Source organism: Apium graveolens, chromosome 7, assembly GCF_009905375.1.
Source record: "Apium graveolens cultivar Ventura chromosome 7, ASM990537v1, whole genome shotgun sequence".
Classification (NCBI taxonomy): Eukaryota; Viridiplantae; Streptophyta; class Magnoliopsida; order Apiales; family Apiaceae; genus Apium; species Apium graveolens.
In genome coordinates this window covers 269,999,374-270,018,002 of record NC_133653.1, presented here as the reverse complement: position 1 = coordinate 270,018,002, position 18,629 = coordinate 269,999,374, and the positions used below count along the sequence as shown (strand labels likewise).

At 39.1% G+C, this 18,629-nt stretch overlaps 3 protein-coding genes across 3 annotated transcripts; all 3 read left to right on the top strand.

The window, feature by feature from the left end:
- Positions 1 to 5,423: 5,423 nt before the first annotated feature.
- On the top strand, positions 5,424 to 5,765 carry LOC141674948 (uncharacterized). The gene has a single exon (XM_074481646.1). It carries the CDS (start codon positions 5,424 to 5,426, stop codon positions 5,763 to 5,765), a length of 342 nt encoding a protein of 113 aa, XP_074337747.1.
- A 2,765-nt stretch (positions 5,766 to 8,530) lies between these two features.
- On the top strand, positions 8,531 to 9,138 carry LOC141674947 (uncharacterized). The gene is made up of 2 exons (XM_074481645.1): positions 8,531 to 8,865; positions 8,925 to 9,138. Exons 1-2 carry the CDS (start codon positions 8,531 to 8,533, stop codon positions 9,136 to 9,138), a joined length of 549 nt encoding a protein of 182 aa, XP_074337746.1.
- Positions 9,139 to 9,198: 60 nt separating this feature from the next.
- Positions 9,199 to 9,924, top strand: LOC141674946 (uncharacterized). The gene is made up of 2 exons (XM_074481644.1): positions 9,199 to 9,484; positions 9,536 to 9,924. The coding sequence occupies exons 1-2, from the start codon at positions 9,199 to 9,201 to the stop codon at positions 9,922 to 9,924; spliced, it is 675 nt and encodes a 224-aa protein (XP_074337745.1).
- The last annotated feature ends 8,705 nt before the right edge of the window (positions 9,925 to 18,629 follow it).

The following is an 18,629-nucleotide window of genomic DNA, read 5'->3' as shown; positions in this document are numbered from 1 at the left end:
AAACTCGTAAATATACTTGTGCCCCGTGTATTCATATAAAACTATTTAGTGGTTGTTTGGTAAGGAAGAGAAAAATAAATAGAACTCATACAAATAATTTTGTCCTCGTGTATTCATATAAAAGAACTACTTCATACTTGTTTGATATGCAATAGAAAGTCATTTTCTATGTGATATGGATAGAAAATATATTGTAAAGACATATTAAATGTCGTATTAATTATACTTGAAATTCTTGTCTGAAGCCCAATACAAACGGTCTAGGCTCGTAACAGATTAGAGACGACCCAAGCGGTCAAGGCCTACTAACAGATGTCGTCAAGTTCTACGAGCATGATCTATTCCCGAACTAGGCCCAATATGGCTAGAACAGCAGAGACATGTGTCCAAAACGAACACAAATTCCTACAAGAAAGGATCTGGAATTCCTTCCCTTACATGAGTCCTAATTACCAACTAAGTAGGAGACTTGTCCACCAAGTCTCACAACACAAGTCTAATCCTAGACTCATCTCTATATAAAGAGCTCTACCCCTCAACCTAGAATTACGTTTTTGACTTGATTCTCTACAACACATAGATAATCCCCACCGCGAGAGCAACCATTAAAACTCGAAACTCACAAACCCTCCCTCGTACTCAACCTATGCCTCCACCAAAGGTGGAGGAACCCCTGTAAGGGTATCTGAGGCTCAACCTAAAGGGACGAATCCCCCAATCCAAGATCCTCTACAAGGGATGAATCCCCCGGCTTCTCAAGGGACGAATCCCCAATTTCAGCAACTACATGTAACAGTGAACCCTCAATCTGTTGGGTATGAGTACTCCACGATCGTGACCATCAACCCACCTTACGGGATTCCTATATACCCCGAGGTTGGAGAAAGTGGACACTATAATCGAAGCGAAGGACAAGGACGGACACCACAATACATCTGTGGCTTGGCTCCCATCCCTGAGAACCGAGAGTTCTCTGGACCCTACTCTACTAGAGACTCTAAATCATCGGGCGATGAAGTCGCTTCAAGGAGGAGGCGTGCTGGCACTACTACAGATTCTGGCACTACTACAGATTTTAACTTACATAGCGTTTCTTTTTTAGCCTACATAGCGCTTTTAAGTGCTATGCAAGTTTAATTCACTTGCATAGCACTTTTTTATGAGCTATGCAAGAACAATATTTATATAGCGTTTCTCAAAAGTGTTATCCAAATAAGTGTTATCTAAGTGCATTTACTACCTACATAGCACTTTTCTAAGCGTTATTTAAGTCCTTTGACTTGAAAAAACATCACTTACATAGCTTTTCTCAAAACGCTATTCAAGCTTCACAAATTCTATAAATTGTAATTTAATTATTTTTTTTGCCATTTTTAACTTAGAATATTCCTTAAAAATTCAAAAAATTATGAAGACAATAAAATTTGACTATGCAAATTCAAATCCTCAAAAAAAGACTTTAGCAATTTAAAATGCTTCCGTATATTTCAATAAATTCAAATATCAACAACTAACATTAACCTTACATGCAATTATATAAGATCAGATTTTACACATAATGTTAGGTCCGTAATTAACTGTAGATGGGGGGTGAATACAGTTTATGCAAATAATTCGACAAAGTTTCAACAGAATCAACAGTTTTTATATTAACAGATAAAAACTGATTACAAACGTACTCTCTCAAAAGGATAAACAAATATCCTTGAGGCTGCTAGGTTATTCGAATGATATAACAATGTTCGCAATGCTTATAGCATGAACCTAATATGTGCTTTATATAGAGCACAGTCACATAATCAATAAGGAATCCTATTTTATTACAATAAGGAAACCTATTACATATCCATGTATGATTGCTTATGAGATAAAGTCCTTCATCACCTTGAATTCCTACTTTCCTTTTCCTTCTCGAATATCTACTGATGTGACAAATCCTGATGATATCATCTGCTGATCATCAAGTACCGATGACGTCACACTTCAGTAATTACTGATATAAGTCCTGATAAGAACTTCTGATAGTTTCTGTCCAGATATCATCAATTATATCTAACAATCTCCCCCAACTTGTGCATTATGAAAATATGTGCAAGTTCCAATTGATGATGTCAAAACTATCTAAATGCAGTAATCAAGTAAACATAATCATTCTTACTTCAGTGAATATCAAACTTTACTCTTCATTCTGAACCCTAACACGGTCTGGAAAATCTTCACGAAACTTCCTCAGCAGATTTTCTTCAATTACATCTAAATACCATTGCATTCTATGTTTGTGTTATTTCATCTCATCTGTTGATTCATCATTCTGATAGATGGCAGCCCTGAGATTATATAACTTTGAATTTCCAAGAGATAGATCATCCAGCTCCAGAAACCCAATTTTTTTCCATCAAGATTAAAGGTTAGAACTTTAGTCCCTAGACTCATTTCTATCTTGGCTCCTCCAATAGGCATATTAACAGCATATTCAGTTTGATCAATGTACTTTGGAATGTAGTTATATTTGTATGGCAATCCTCTCTGTTTTAACTGTTTCAGGTTCTTTACGAATGCAGACCATCTGGCAGTTACAGAATTTGTTACCTTGAGAATTGTAGCAATAAGTTCCAAAACCTACCATGGTTTATCTCTTAACTGTTCTTGAGTCAACCTTAAGTTTCTCCCATACTCCAGAAAATAAACCATTTTCTCTCCAACAAGATCAATAACAATTTGAACTGATATGATCTTCTGTAAGTCTTCAAGCATCACACCGTCTCCAAAATCTGTCAAACTAGTATGCTTTCTTAGAATTAAAGCATCTCCTACAGATGGATCAACATTTAACCTTCCCAGACCACTTATGATTCCAGGTTTTCTAGAGTGAGAACTTTCACTGTAAATCTTCTTTAATGTTTCAAGAGAATCTCTTCTAGGTGCACGTTTCTTGCTTCCTCATAGTAGCTTCTTCTCTTCAAGAGTAAGTTCTGGCTTATCAGAGACTATGTCTTTAGAATCAGGATTTGATAACTCGGCTTGAATTGGGTTTGAAAAATCATCAACATGAATAGGATCAGAGGTTGTGATTGGTTGAATAACAGCTTCTTCTTTATTAACTTGAGCAATGTCAGAGGTGAATTTCAATTTTTCAGCCCAGTCAAGTCAATGAATCCTCCTTCTTTGGTGAGCTTGACTAACTTCTTCTTCTTCAGCAATTTCATCAGTATCAAAAGATTGAGCCACCGTATAGATTGGATATATCAGTATTTGTGATTTAGTTACTTTAGATACTGATTTCTTCTTTGCAACAGCTTTGAGTTTAAGCTTTGAAAGTTTTGACTTCTCTCATATCTTCTCTTTCCCTTTATGCTTCCTGTCAGCAGTTAAGATAGCTTGAAACCTAAGACATCCTTCAGCCTCTGCCTGACTCGCCTCCCTTATGACTACCCCTTTGGTTGGTATGTTAGAAGGATCATCTTCATAAGGATCTTGAGAAATAACAGCACTATCAGTATTTGTTGTCTTCATGGAATTCTTGAAGTCTTCCTCCATTTGCCTTGGCTGTTCTAGTTTAACTCCAAGATTTTCTTTTTCACAGATTCTTTTACTCACCTCAGAGTCAAATGCTTGAATCTTTGGATCCTTGTAGAATAGAGTTATCTTTCCTCCTTTTACTTTTAGAGTTTGAAGATACTGACTTGCTTCTGCACCGGCTTTTATCTCCAGAATACCTTGGTCTTTATCAGCAGTTGTGACTTGTAAAGTTTGTTGAGATGTTTTAGTCACAGTCAGTTCTTTAACTCTTCTTTCACTTCTATTACTTTCTCCACCTTGTCTAGATTGAGATCTAATGATTGCTTTTATTGAACCACTAATTTCAACTAGCTCTTCACCTCTTCTCCTCTCACTATCCATATGTCCCGCCTTATTACCTCCATCAGGATTTTCATCATCAGTATTTGTCAATGTCAGCTGCTTGCATTTAAATTGAATAATTTTCTCCCCCTTTTTGGCATCATCACCAAGCAATAGAGAAAGAATCAGCTCCATTAAATTTTGTACCTCTGTAAGTTGTTCTGGTATTTGAACTTGCTTAGCTTCCAATCTAGCCTGATTAGCTTCAATTGCAGTTTGTCTGGCAACAATTGATGCAATTTGTTTCTGAATTTCCTGATGAGTAGTTAGCCTTGAAGCAATCAATAATTCTTTGATTTGATTGATTTGAGAAGTAGTTGCTTCTTGATCTGTATGTAAGGATTTGACAATCGGAGTAGATGCTTTCAAATGAGTCAGAATATCAGGATTTTGAATTCGTTGTTCAGTTGTTTCCAGATGTTCAACGGCATTTGTTCTGGAAATAGGATATGTATCATCTTTCCATTTGGCATTCCAGATAGCATTAAAATAATCCTGCTTCTTCTGGGCATCCAACTCCTTCAGTTTCTGTTGCCTCACATGAGTACGCATATCATCAAGGAAGAAAAGATCATCCTCTGGATCCATAAGAGCATTTTAAATATCAGCTTCTTCACCATCATTAGATTCTTTATTTCCAACTGGATCTTGAACTATCTGCTGAACTTCATCACCAGCTTCAGCATGTAAGATAGAATCAGAAATTGGTGCAGTATGTGATCCAGCAGCTTTAGAAGCTTCCATACCATCATCATTTAACTCATTATCTTCAAAAATTATAGATAAATAAACTGGAGCTTGAAAATTTACTTCCAGAACCTCAGTTCCAGTAGAGTGTTGTGGTGACCCTATAATGGATAGAAATTTATCAATGGACTGTTGTGCTACTACATCTTCAGCAACAACAGGGAGAATTTCAGGTGATGGAATAGTAGATTGAGAGGACTATTTTTCAGCAAAAACATGGATTACAACATGTGGTGGAATAGTAGATTGAATGGACTGCAGGAAAGTATCAGTACTTAGACCTGCAGGAAGATTATAAGTGCTATAAAAGTGGTGTATCCTAAGTTTCATTTTGTAGTAGTGTGGTAAGGAGCTAATGCCCAGTGGCTACCAACAGCCTAGGAGCACTCAATGGACGATTCCCCAAGACGTACAAGAGGGGATCAGGGTTCACAAAGCCGAGATCCAAAGGCTGAAGGGTGACCTGGAGATGCACTTGACCCCGAGACCTCCAACTACCGCGAGGTAAAAGGATTTTTCTCCTATCATAGACGTGGAAGGTCCAACATCAAGAAGGGCTGCAGCCTCAATGGCTTATCGAAGATGATACAAACCCACCATTCACTGAAGAGATAATGAATGCCCGCATCTTGAGAAAGTTCAAGATGCCCACCATCAAAGTATATGATGATACTGACGACCCAGCTAACCACGTCAGAATGTTCTCTAACGCCCTGTTGCTATAGCCCGTAAATGACGCTATCAAGTGTCGGGCCTTTCCTCAAACCCTGTTGGATATGGCTCAAAGATGGTACAACCGTCTACCCCTAAACTCGACTGGATCTTTCAAGGATTTGAGGCATGTTGACATCAAGCAGTTTATTAGTGGCAGGGTACACGAGAAGAGTTTGGATTTTCTCATGGGCATAGTCCAAGGAGAAAAGGAGTCCCTTAAAGACTACCTGAACCGATTCACGAAGGAGGCCCTGAAAGTCCCAGATCTTGAGGACAAGGTAGTTATGATATCCCTACAACAAGGGACTAGAGATGAGTTCTTCAAGATATCACTGGCCAGGCGCCTTCTTGAAAGCATGCTGCAACTCCAAGATATGGCCGGAAAGTATATTAAGGTGGAGTAGAGTATGAAGAAAACATTGATGAGTAATGAGCCCGCAGACAACAAGAAACAGAAGACGGATCAAGAGTATGATGTCAAGGACAAGTATCCTCGAACTGGAAAAAGCTATGACTCCTCTTCTAAGAAGAACCAATAACCAAGGTTCACTGAATATGCAAGGTTGAACGCTCCAAGGAGCCAAATCCTTATGGAAATTGAGAAAGGCAAAGAGTTCAAATAGCCGAAACCACTAAGGGGAGACCCCGAGAAAAGAGACAAGAGCCGGTACTGTAGGTACCATAAAGATATTGGTCATGATACCGATGATTGTACGTAACTCAAGGATGAGATTGAGTATTTGATATGAAGAGGAAAGTTCAGACGCTTCACCAAGGGTGAAGAGGCTAAAGACCAAAAAAGAGACAACCATTGAGGAGACGATGATCGAAGGGGTGACAGCAGATATCGCAACCCACAGCCCCGAGGGCTAGTAATCAACATGATTCAGGAGGTCCTAAAGCAGTTGGAACTACAAGAAACTCTCGAAAAACTTATGCGAGAGAAGTAATGAGTATAGTCGGAGAGCCGTCTAAGCGTTCTAAATCAGAGATGACGCGCGAGTTCGGTGACCCCGACCTTCAAGGTTTGAAATTTCCTCAGGATGATCCTCTAGTTATCACCCCGATAATTGGAAATTGTCCTGTTATAAGGGTCCTAGTGGACAAGGGAGCTTCTGTGGATATTCTATTCCATGACACATTCCTAAGGATAGGGTACAATGACTCTCAGTTAACTCCGTCTGACGCACCCATCTACGAGTTCAACCAAATGGAATTCCAAGTCAAAGGAGCAATACAACTTCCTGTAACTATCGGGGAAGAGCCCAGAGAGGCCACGTAGATGTTAAACTCTCAGGTTGTTAAGGAAGCCTCAACGCAATTATGGGGAGAACTAGGATCCATATGTTCAAGTCTGTGCCTTCAACCTACCACATGGTATTGAAGTTCCCGACTAGGAACGGTGTCGATGAGGCAAAAGCAGATCAGAAAATGGCTCGCGGTCGCTATGTTACAGCACTTAGGCCCGATGGAACTGGGGGGCAGGTCTGTTCCATAGAAGGAATGGATGTTCGTGAGAATGAAGAGCTTCGAGGGAAGCCAGTAGAGGACTTAGTCCAAATTCCTCTAGAATCCTTAGACCCGGAGAAGGTCACGTATATTGGAGCATTTTTGGACAAGCCCCTGAAGGGCCAATTGACAACTTTCTTACAAAAGAACAGTGATGTATTTTCTTGGACAGCAACTGATATGCCTGGGATTGACCCCAACTTTATAACTCATAAGTTGAACGTCGATCCAACTCGGAAGGCTGTGAAGCAGAAGAAGAGAACTTATGGCCCTGACATGCTAGAAGCCATTAAACAGGAGGTCGAGAAGCTCCTAGAAGCTGGATTCATAGAGGAAGTGCAGTTCCCTAAGTGGTTGGCCAACCCCGTAATGGTCAAGAAGGCCAATGGGAAGTGGAGAATGTTCATCGAATTTAATGACTTGAATGATGCTTGTCTTAAGGACTGTTACCCCCTGCAAAGGATTGATACCCTGATCGATGCCACCGCTGGACACGAGATGTTGAGTTTCATGGATGGTTTCAGCGGTTACAATCAGAACAAAATGCATAAAGATGACACCCACAATGTATCTTTCATAACTAACTTTGGTATTTTTTGTTATCTTGTTAAGGTTTTTGGACTTAAGAATGCAGGAGCTACCTACCAAAGATTGGTAAATAAGATATTTTCCCATCCAATTGGGAAAACCATGGAGGTCTATGTTGATGACATGCTAGTCAAAATCCTAGCCAAGGCCGATCATATTAATCATCTTAGAGAGGCATTTGAAGTGTTGAGGCACAACAAGATGATGTTAAATCCCACCAAGTGTGCTTTTGGTGTATGGTCTGGGAAATGTTTGGGTCACATGGTTTCAAAAAAAGGAATTGAGGCCAACCCCGATAAGATCAAAGTCATCCTAGACATGGAGCCACCACGCTCCATCAAGGAAGTTCAAAAGCTGACCGGAAGAATCTCAGCTCTAGGGAGGTTCATCTCCAAGTCTGGAGACAAATGCCTGTCCTTTTTCAGAACCCTGAAGAAGGGGAAGAATTTTGAGTGGACAGCTGAGATCCAAGAGGCCTTCGAGCTGTGGAAGAAGTACATGACTGAAGCCCCGTTGCTGGCCAAACCAAGTCTGGAGGACATCCTTTACTTATACATCACGGTATCTGAACAAGCCGTGAGTGCAGTCCTGATAAAGGAAGAACATAAACTACAGAAGCCTGTCTACTATGTGAGCAAAGTGCTCCATGGAGCGGAGTTGAAATATTCCACCACTGAGAAGTTCATGCTTTCCCTAGTTACAGCCTCGAGGAAGTTGAGGCCATACTTCTAGACCCACAAATTCGAAGTCCTGACGGACCAACCTTTAAGGAACATTCTTCATAGCCCAAAGGCAAGTGGAAGGCTCATCAAGTGGGTGATTGAGTTGGGAGAATTTGACATCAAGTTGAAGCCTCGAATAGCCATCAAGGCTCAGGCCTTAGCAGATTTCGTGGTCGAATGCACCATTAGTGACCAAGAAGTCGGGGGCAAGAGATAGTACCCCCAAAAAGAGAAGAGAAAGAGAAAGATGAAGGTGTGACTCTGAAAAAGTATTGGGTTCTGCATTTTAGTGGAGCGTCCAAATAAAATCTAGTGGTGCAGGCCTAGTCTTAGAAAGCCCCGAAGGGTTCATGATTGAGTATGCTTTGAAGTTGGACTTCCCAACTATGAACAACGAAGCAAAATACAAAGCTTTAATTGCCGGCTTAGGCTTGGCTAGAGCCATGAGGGTCAAAAACCATAAGATCTGTGGAGATTCAAGACTTGTAGTTGCTCAAGTCAATGGAGAGTTTGAAGCCAAGGATGATACAATGGCCAAGTACCTAAGAGTCGTGAAGGGAATACTGACTCAATTTGATGAATGGTACGCTGAATATATTCCGAGAGAGGAGAACACTACGGCCGATGCCTATCTAAATCCTCCTCGTCTGAAATCGAGAACTACCCAAAAAGTATCTACTTCCAGGTCCTAAGAACCCATAAAATACATGTCATAAATTTGATAGCACCAATTGGTGTGGCAAGTTGTTGGACAGATCCAATCAAAACTCACCTTGAGACTGGATGGCTCCCCGACAATGCCCAGGAGGGACGCAAGTTGTCGGTGAGAGCATTGAGATATTCGTTGATCGAAGGCCTTATATACAAATGGTCATTTGTTATTGTGTACTTGAAGTGCTTGAGACATCTTGAAGCAGAAGAGGCACTTAAGGAAGCTCATGGGGGGATTTGTGGATAGCACTTGGGGAGCAGGGCCCTCGCTCATAACATAACTCGATTGGGGTTCTACTGACCAACGATGTTAGCCGATGCAAAGGCTTATGTAAAGAAATGCGACAAATGCCACAGGCATGCTCCGATAGTTCGACAGCCCCCAGGGAGGCTTACATCCATAAACACACCGATCCTTTTTGCAATATGGGGAATGGATATACTTGGTCCATTTCCCGTGGCATCAGGACAGAGGAAGTTCATTGTGGTAGCCATAGACTACTGCACAAAGTGGATTGAGGCTAAAGCACTAGCCAAGATAACCACCAAGAAAATTACCCAGTTCTTCTGGGAAAATGTGATATGCCGGTTTGGTAACTCACGCATCCTTGTCATGGAAAATGGGCGATAATTTGATAATGTAGAGTTCAGAGAATATTGTGACAATAACAGCATAGAGCTTTGCTTCACCTCGGTTGCACACCCACAAACAAACGGGCAGGCGGAAGTTGCTAACAGAATTATCCTTAATGGACTTAAGAAAAGGGTCGAACGCGCGAGGAACACTTGGGTGGATGAGTTGCTGCTTATACTATGGGCATATCGTACCCCCTGCAAAGTGATAATTAAAGCTACCCTATTCATGCTGGCTTACAGGGCCGAGGTTGTGGTGCCTATAGAAATCACCCATAGATCGCCTAGGATCGAAGCTTATGAGCCAGAAACCAATGAAGAAGGCATGAGGCTCGCTCTTGATCTCATTGAAGGAGCCTTACCCTTGGAACCAGAACCCCCGCGGCTTGAACTAGATTGAGACTGCTGGAGGGAATTCTCGGGAACAGACCCGAAGGCCTGCCCGGATGGATCCGTAACAGGTACCTCCCAAGGACAAGTGAAGAGACTCGGATCGACCACGTCCGCATACAAGCTATGAACGTCTTTGACGCCCCTTTGCCATCCTAAGGCCAAGTTCACGGGGTGCATCTGGTCGTCATGGTCATCCATCATCTGGGTAAACTCTTGGAATCTATGATACACATCCACAAGCTTCCTCTACTCCATCTTCCTCCTCTTTATCTCCTTGGAGTGTTTCTTCTTTAGGACAACAACCTTGTCTTCCGCCTGATGAGCCTTAAACTCCCATTCATCCGAGGAGATCTTCATCTTATTCATGGAAGTCTGCAACGCTGTATAGTCATTATCATCTTGATGCTTTGAGTAAAGGACGCAACGAAGTAGGCATTGGCTTAACAAAGAAAACAAAAAGAGGAATCATAAAAAGGCCAACTCAGAAAAGGGTTAAGATACTAAGACCGACTAAGACTCGAGAGGGCCGAGTCCCCAACATATAGAGTTATGGCCGATCAGAACCTTCTAGAAAGAGTGATCCCGGACGACCAAGTCCATGAAGGGCCGAGTAGGCCACATGGAGGGCTTGGGGCCGACTAGGACCTCCTGTAAGGTTGGTCTGGGACCTCCTGAAGGATTCTCTGTGACCTCCGATTGATATATTTTATACAAGTCAAAATGTACTTTGTACAAGGCACGAGCCCCTAAAACCTCAGCTTCGAGCAACTTCTCACCCGAGGAGATGTGAAAAAGGTCTGGAGGAGTAATGCAATTCTTTGACCACTCAAGAGCTAGGGTCGGACTCCTAAATACCGAGTCGTTGGTAGATATTCCCCATGAAGGTTCGAAGAGGATTTTCACATTTCCATCAAAATCTTTAACCCTCTTCTTGCCAGAGCCAGAGGCTTTAAAGAATGTCGGGACCTTAGAAATGCGGTTGACTGATTTGGTTACTTCCTTGCCATCCTTCCCGTAATCTTGTCGCTCTTATCAGTCATTGCATCCAGGGCCTTAGCAGCTGAAACAAAACAAAATAAAAATAGATAGAAGAAAAAACTTGGCCAAAGTTGAGATAGAATAAAAATGAAAACCCTCTCTCGAGAGGCTACTAATGTTGGTGTCGAAGAGCTTGTCCTTTGAGACAAACTATCAATAAGGGGTTCTTCCATTATCGTTGATAAAGCGGTCACTATAACGACTCGTATATTTTTATTATTTAAATGTGTAATTATTGAATAATTATATAAATAAAATATGTGTATGGGTTCAGTCAGCTGAATATTATTTTGTTATTAATCATATATGATTATTGGTTGTTAGGTCACACACAGTGTAGAAGGGGGTTGAATACAGTGTATACTACAATCAAATCAAATTAAGAACACAAGTAACAGAACACAGATTTATTCAATATAATAACCTTGTTACAAAGAAATTGTTCTCTCTTAGTGATGAACAAATATCACGAGAGCTACTAGGGTTACAAAGAATAATATTCTCGATAAAGATAACACATATAGTGTAAATCCTATGCTGTGTTTATATAGACAGACAGTTACAAGATAAGTTCTAATTGATATGGAATATGATTCTGTATCCTAAAATATATCAATCGGTTATATATTCTTCATAGAATTCTTCTCCATGCATATTTCTTCTTGTTTTAGTCTCGTTCTTCTTTCCCTTCAATCAACCGCCTTCCTTATCTAAAAGTCTCCTTAAGTCCTGATATTATCTTCTGATGAATATCTTCTGATAACTTAAGTTCTGATATCTTAAGTCCTGACTTCAGTATAAGTACTGATTTCCAGTTAAGTACTGATTTGTCCTGTTAATTAAGATCTGAAAACTAAACACAAATCATTATTAGACATGACATCACAAATATATCTAACAATCTCCCCCAACTTGTAAATTAGCATAATATACAAGTTAAACAGATATTTGATGATGTCAAAAACATTAAGTACAAATGCATGTGAGAATTTGACTAGATAACTACAACTCACAGTCCTTATAGCTTTTACCATCCTTAAAGTCTGATATCAGCTTTAGCTTGTATATCCTTCAGTATTTAGCAGTTGTAGTTTCTTGACTTGGCTTCACTGTCTAATCTCTTTGATGTCAGGAGTTGTTCTGAGATAGTTCTTCAAAAGTGTTCTCTCAGCATATTCAAGTTCATTGATCATCCTCCTTTTTTGCATCTTTGAGTTCAACTGTATATTCTCCTGTTTGAAAGATAGCAGCTCTGAGATCAGTTATTTTTGCTTTTCTTATCTCCTGATCCAGTCTGATGACATAGGCTTTATCATACTCTAGATTGAATTCAAGACCCTTAATACCAAGATATGTAGTGATTTTGGCGGTATTAGGCTTTATTTCAACTATATCACCATTGTGATCTCTGTACTTAGAAAAGTGTTGTCTGTCAGATTTCACAGAATAAAGTTTCTTCCGTCCTTGAATATCAAATTTTAAGTAACTGGCAGCACCATTTGTTGATCTGTTCTTCACTTGAAGTAGAAATAGAACATGTTCCAGTTCTTCAAAATACTTCAATCGAATTGCATTCTTCCTAATCTGGAATACCCTCTCATCTGACATAAAGTATAACATGATATCTTCTTTCAATACAGAGTGGTAGACCATTTGTACAGACTCCAGTTGATTCAATCTTTCAGGAGTTGTTCCAGCCCCTGGTTCACTCAAGGAAGTTGGATCACTGGTAGTGTTGTGTATTCTTCTTTCATCAGAACTACCCAATCCTGATTTGTCTCTTGCTTCCTTTCCTAGAATAACTCTTGCTTCAAAACCACTCGATGTAGTCTTCAAAGGTTAAATATTCTGTTGAGCTTTTGTGAATCCTGGTAGTAGACTAGTAATGGGTTTAACATGAGCACTGTCAAAGGTTAATGTATCCTTCTTTTTATCTTCTGATATCAAGCCAACTTGAGCTATGTCAGAGGTTGCTTGCTTCCTTGTCATATCAGAACTTACTACATCTTGACTCTGAACAACTTGAGCCATGTCAAAGGTTGGTTAAGAAATCTTCTTTTTCTTCAGAGTAAGACTAGTATCATCTTCATCAATTATTTCTTTATCCATGATTGGCAGATAGATTTTTACAAAATCATCAATTTTAGTTTTGCCCTTGAACCCTGGATCTACCTCCACTTGTGATTTGGCTTTGGTTGCCTCGGAATTTGTCTTTTCTTTAATCACAGTGCCCTTAAGCTTTGGAAGTTTCTTTTCAGTAATAGAAGCTTTAGACTTGGATTTGACATTTTCTGCTTTAAGTCCGGCTTCTTCTTCCTTCAGACTTTCAAGGTCCATTCCTGGATTATCTTTAAGAAATAATCTTTTTGAAATTTCTTCATCCAGCTTCTGTAACTTGGGGTCTTGATAGTAGACTGTTGTTTCCTTCCCCTTGAGCTTCAGTGTCTACAAAAACTTTTGTGATTCTTGACTTTCACCATGTATCAGAACATCAGGCTTAGTCAGAACTTGTTTATCAGAACTTATTCTTCTATCAGCATCAGAGCTTGATCTCTGTGTAGAAGTTCCTGCTTTCATAGATGAAGAACCTTTGCCTTGACCATGACCTCTACCCTTTTCAGAGTTTTCCTGGTCATCATTTCCATCATCCAAACCCTTCATTGGTTGTATTGATTTGCATTTGGACTTAATTAATTTCTCCCCCTTTTTGGCATCAGCAGGTAGAAGAAGAGAGACAAGCAATTCCACTGAGGATTGGATCTCATTGAGCTGAGTTTGCTGAGAAGCTTGATTCTTTAAAATTTCAGAAATTTGAACTTGTTGCTTCTCCTGAGCTTTCTCAATATACTCAATTCTTTCAAATGTTGGCTTGAAAAACCTTTTCTTGTCCAACTTGACATTCATGTCTTGCTGAATAATTGATTCTTGAATTTTGTCCACCTTGGCTTGAGTTAATGAGTGTTGACCTTGAAGGTGCCTTGTACTCAATACAGTAACTATGAGTTGTGCCTTGAAATCATCATTTATCAGCATTTCATCAGCTTTGGCCAGGTGCTCAGCAAGAATATTTGAAGTAGGAACAAAATCAACTTTGTTCCACTCCTTGGTCCACTCCTTTCCTCTAGGAGTTTCACTCCAAGGTACTGGTGCATCCTTTCTAACAAATTTCTTGATTAAATCAGCTTTTCCTAGAACTTGTTGAGGTGCATGTCCAGATGGACCAGCTGCATCAGCATTAACATTAGTAGCAGCTTCACCAGTATGATCAGCATCTGCAGCATCAGAACTTACAGAGACTGCAGAATCAACATCCTCTGATAGAAGAATAGTGTGTGAGGCTATAGAGGTTTCAAAATCATCCTCTAAGTGTTGATCTGCAACTAAGTTCTGATCAACATCCAAATTCTGATGCCCACCTAATATCTGATCTTCAGCATCTAGATTCAGAAGAGGTGTTGTCGGAATTTCTGCATTGAAATCAGCATCTAAAATTGGTGTTGTTGGTGGAGTAAGTTGAGTGGGTGGAGTTTCCAAGTACAGAACCTCAGGCACAACCAAGTTGCGAATATCAATTTCAGCACTTGTGCCTGGGTCTTCAACATGTACTGGATCAATGATAGGAGACACATAAGGTGTAGGCATTTTCTCTGGAATATTCTCTGGCTCGTGAATAGGAGATTTGTGAGCTTCAGTAAGGTCTGGTTCAGGAGTGGAAAGTAATTCAATCACAATAGGTTCTGTTGGGATCAGAGATTCCTGACCCCCTTCCCCAGCTGCTGCTTCCAGGCCTACTTCAGAGTTTAATGATTCACTTACAGCCCTCCTGGCTATTTGTTTTTTAAGTCTCTTAGCTGAATTAGAGACTATGAGAGCTTCATCATCAGAGTTTAGCTTTCTAAGCCTTTTTAGGGACCTAAAACTCCCAGTTTCATTTACTTTCTGAGAAGAGATCTTCTCAGCTACTACATCAACAGGTTCTGATGGTGGAACCTGTTCCTCATTATCTGACTGATCTCTCAGAATTATTCTCCTTCTCTTCTGCTGAGACCTAGGCATAGTTTGTGTCCTCTTGGTTTTTGAAGATGAAGGCTTCACTGGATGTGTTGATGGTAGTTTTTGAGTTTGAGGTGATTGTTGGTGAGAGATGGTATGTTGTGATGGCTGAGATGTTGGCTGTGATCTGTTGGTGGGTTGGACATCAAGATAGACAGTTGTATAGGTTTCTGGATCAGCATTTATCAAGACTTATTTTACTGATTGAGGAATTTGTAAGGGTCTCAGCACTTGTTTCTTATTATCAGCATTTAACAAGTCATTAAATGCTCTTTTGCAAGCTTAAAAGGTGAAATTAAGTCACTGGCTAGTTGGGGTTCATCAGCACAACAGAAAGTATATATAAGTTGACAAAATCTAGCAAAATAGACTACATTCCTATCTTCTGTCATCCTATCCCCTATGAAACCTAGCATAACACTTACAAAATCAAAATGAGTTTGATGTATAAAAGCATACCCGATTTGCTGACTCAGTATGGGAATAGCAACAAAGTTGGAGTATTTATTGGCGAATGCCTTGGTGATACAGTCAAAGAAATAGCTCCATTCCTTTCTGATATATGGTCATTTCAGTTGACCCGGCTTTCCCAAGCTTTGCTCATAGCCCAAACTTGCCATAAGCTGCTGTAACACAGGCTCCCCCACTGTTGAGAATGTACAATCTTCAGGTAAATGGAGAGCTTTTCATACAGTCGACTTAGTAACCACATACTCAACATCTCCTGATGTAAAAATGATGCTTGGTGAACCAGCAGCACCACCATCATCATATAGCCCAGTTCGCCAGAATGTCAGCACTTGTTTGCCAGAAATAGATTGAGGTTGAGTCAAAGCATACCCCATTCTCACTATTAGCTAAGAAATCTTGTACAAAGTGCAGATCTGATGGGGCTTCAACCTTGTTAAGGATTGCAGAATAGTTGTTAGGGACGAACTTGGCTCCATCAACAATTTAATCCTTAGGTGCCATAAAAAACAAGTGAAAAGTGAGAGTGCCTGAAAGGTGTTTGATAAAATGTCTGTATGGTAAACCGTCAAATATGAGAGAATAAGAAAAAGAGAGAGTGAATAGAATAGAAATGTAAATAAAAGATTTGAAAATCTTTTATCTCTTTTACTTAGACACCCCACGTGACAACAGTTATTGAGAAGTGGAAAAGACTTTACACGTATCAGCCATGCAGCAGTTAAGACAGAAGTTAATGGGCACGGTAAATAAGTAATGATTACTTTGCACGTTCAGTTTTTCAAAAAAAATTGTTCTCACTAGACAAGTGATTATTACTTCTTTTTCTCATGTAATCAATATTCTGATAAAATATAACCGTTCAAGCAGTGACCAAAAATAAATCAAGTAAATAAATACTGCCACGTAAGCATCAGAATTTGATTATTATCAGAATTTAAAGGTCATCAGAATATGGCTTCATAACTCAAAAAGTGAATGTTTATTTCTGTAATTCTTCACACAAATACTGATATGATTTCCTCAGAATTTAATCATCAAAACTTCCATCGGAACTTGTCCTCAGAATTTATGCAACTGACACTAAAACTGTTCATCTAAAACAACATTGATCACCACAGTAATTTTTATCATTCATATGGAGTGTAAGTGTGTGCTTTAAGCTAAATATCAGACAAAGAGTAAAGTCTGATTCACTTCATTACATCTTAGAAATAAGGCATAACTAAGAACTGTGCTCAAAATCTGTTATTATGTTGAAGTCTATAATAGAATGAGTTCATGCATGAGTCTACCTCAACTATTTTGTGCTCATTTTATGCATCTTTTGAAATTCCTTTTTACAGTGGCTTCTCAGTGTAAGTGAGTCACAACTGCTTATCAGAATTTATGTTGTTGTCAAAGTATTTCTCCAATAATCATAGAGTGTGAAAAGTCACCAACAAAATTTTTTGCTTTTCTAGTGCATATTACTTAATACCAGCAATGCACTTGGGTCTTCCCTTCCACATTTTTACTCTAGATCTCAAAGGAGTACCTGACATTTATTTCTTTTCTTTACTGTTTCTTTTGATAAGTGAGGCTTATCACCACTTAGTACATCGATAAGATTTACCAACATCAGAACTTAACAGATAAGAAGCACTAGTCTAGTTTTTGACTTAGTAATAAGATACACAAAGTAAACCTAACCAAACTCAATATCAGAATTTGCTTGTGTTAAAAGATTTCCACATAAATAATTACTTCAAACATGGGATCTTTAGTTTATTAGAGATTAGAGATTACTAGGTTAGCATCTAACACAGTTATCCTCATTGGATTGAATAGTCACAGAAACATTCATATCACTATCAGAGTTTAGAAATTCACATCAGACAACAATCAGCACTTAGGAAAATTTCAATTTTAAGCACAGAATACACAAAGATAGTAATATATGTAAATACTGATCATCAATTCTGATGTATCAGAATATAAACTAAGCAGATTTAGAGAAAGAACCTGAAACCATTCCAAGTTCATTTACCAGTCTTGTAAAAGTAGCTTCACACTGTGGTTTTGTGAAGATATCTGCTAGTTGTTGATCTGTTGGAATAAAATGCAATTCCACTGTACCTTCATCCACATATTCCCTTATGAAGTGGTACCTAATACTGATGTGCTTTGTCATTGAGTGCTGAACTGGATTACCTGTCATAGCAATAGCACTTTGATTATCACAGTAAATAGGGATTTTAGAATATGTTAACCCATAATCCACTAACTGATTCTTCATCCAAAGAATCTGTGCACAACAGCTTCCTGCAGCAATATATTCTGCTTCTGCAGTTGATGTGAAAATTGACTTTTATTTCTTGCTAAACCAAGAAACCAACCTGCCTCCAAGAAATTGGCAGCTTCCACTTGTGCTTTTCCTGTCAATTTTACTTCCTGCAAAATCTACATCTGAGTAACCTATTAGCTTAAAGTCTAATTCCCTAGGATACCACAATCCTAGATCAGTTGTACCCTTAAGGTACTTGAAAATTCTTTTCACAACTGTTAAGTGAGGTTCTCTTGGATCTGCTTGAAATCTTGCACAAAGATAGGTAGCATACATGATATCAGGTCTACTTATAGTTAGATAGAGTAATAAGCCAATCATAGCTCTGTAATCAGTAATATCTACTGATATACCAGTATCCTTATCCAATTTTGTTGCAGTGGCCATGGGAGTGGATGCACTTGAACAATCTTGCATTCCAAATTTCTTCAACAAATTTCTGATGTACTTGGATTGACAAATAAAAGTTCATTCTTCATTCTGCTTGACTTGAAGGCCCAGAAAATAGTTGAGTTCTCCCATCATACTCATTTGATATATTGAATGAATTAGCTTGGCAAACTTCTTACAAAGTCTGTCATTTGTAGAACAAAAAATGATATCATCAACATATATCTGCACCAAAAGTAAGTCCTTTCCATGGTTGAGATAAAATAATATTTTATCAATAGTCCCTCTGTTAAATCCACTTTCCAGAAGAAACTGAGCTAATGTCTCATACCATACTCTAGGAGCTTGCATAAGGCCATAAAGTGCTTTATCAAGTCTGTAGACATGATTAGGAAATTTTGAATCTACAAAAGCTGGAGGTTGTTCAACATATACTT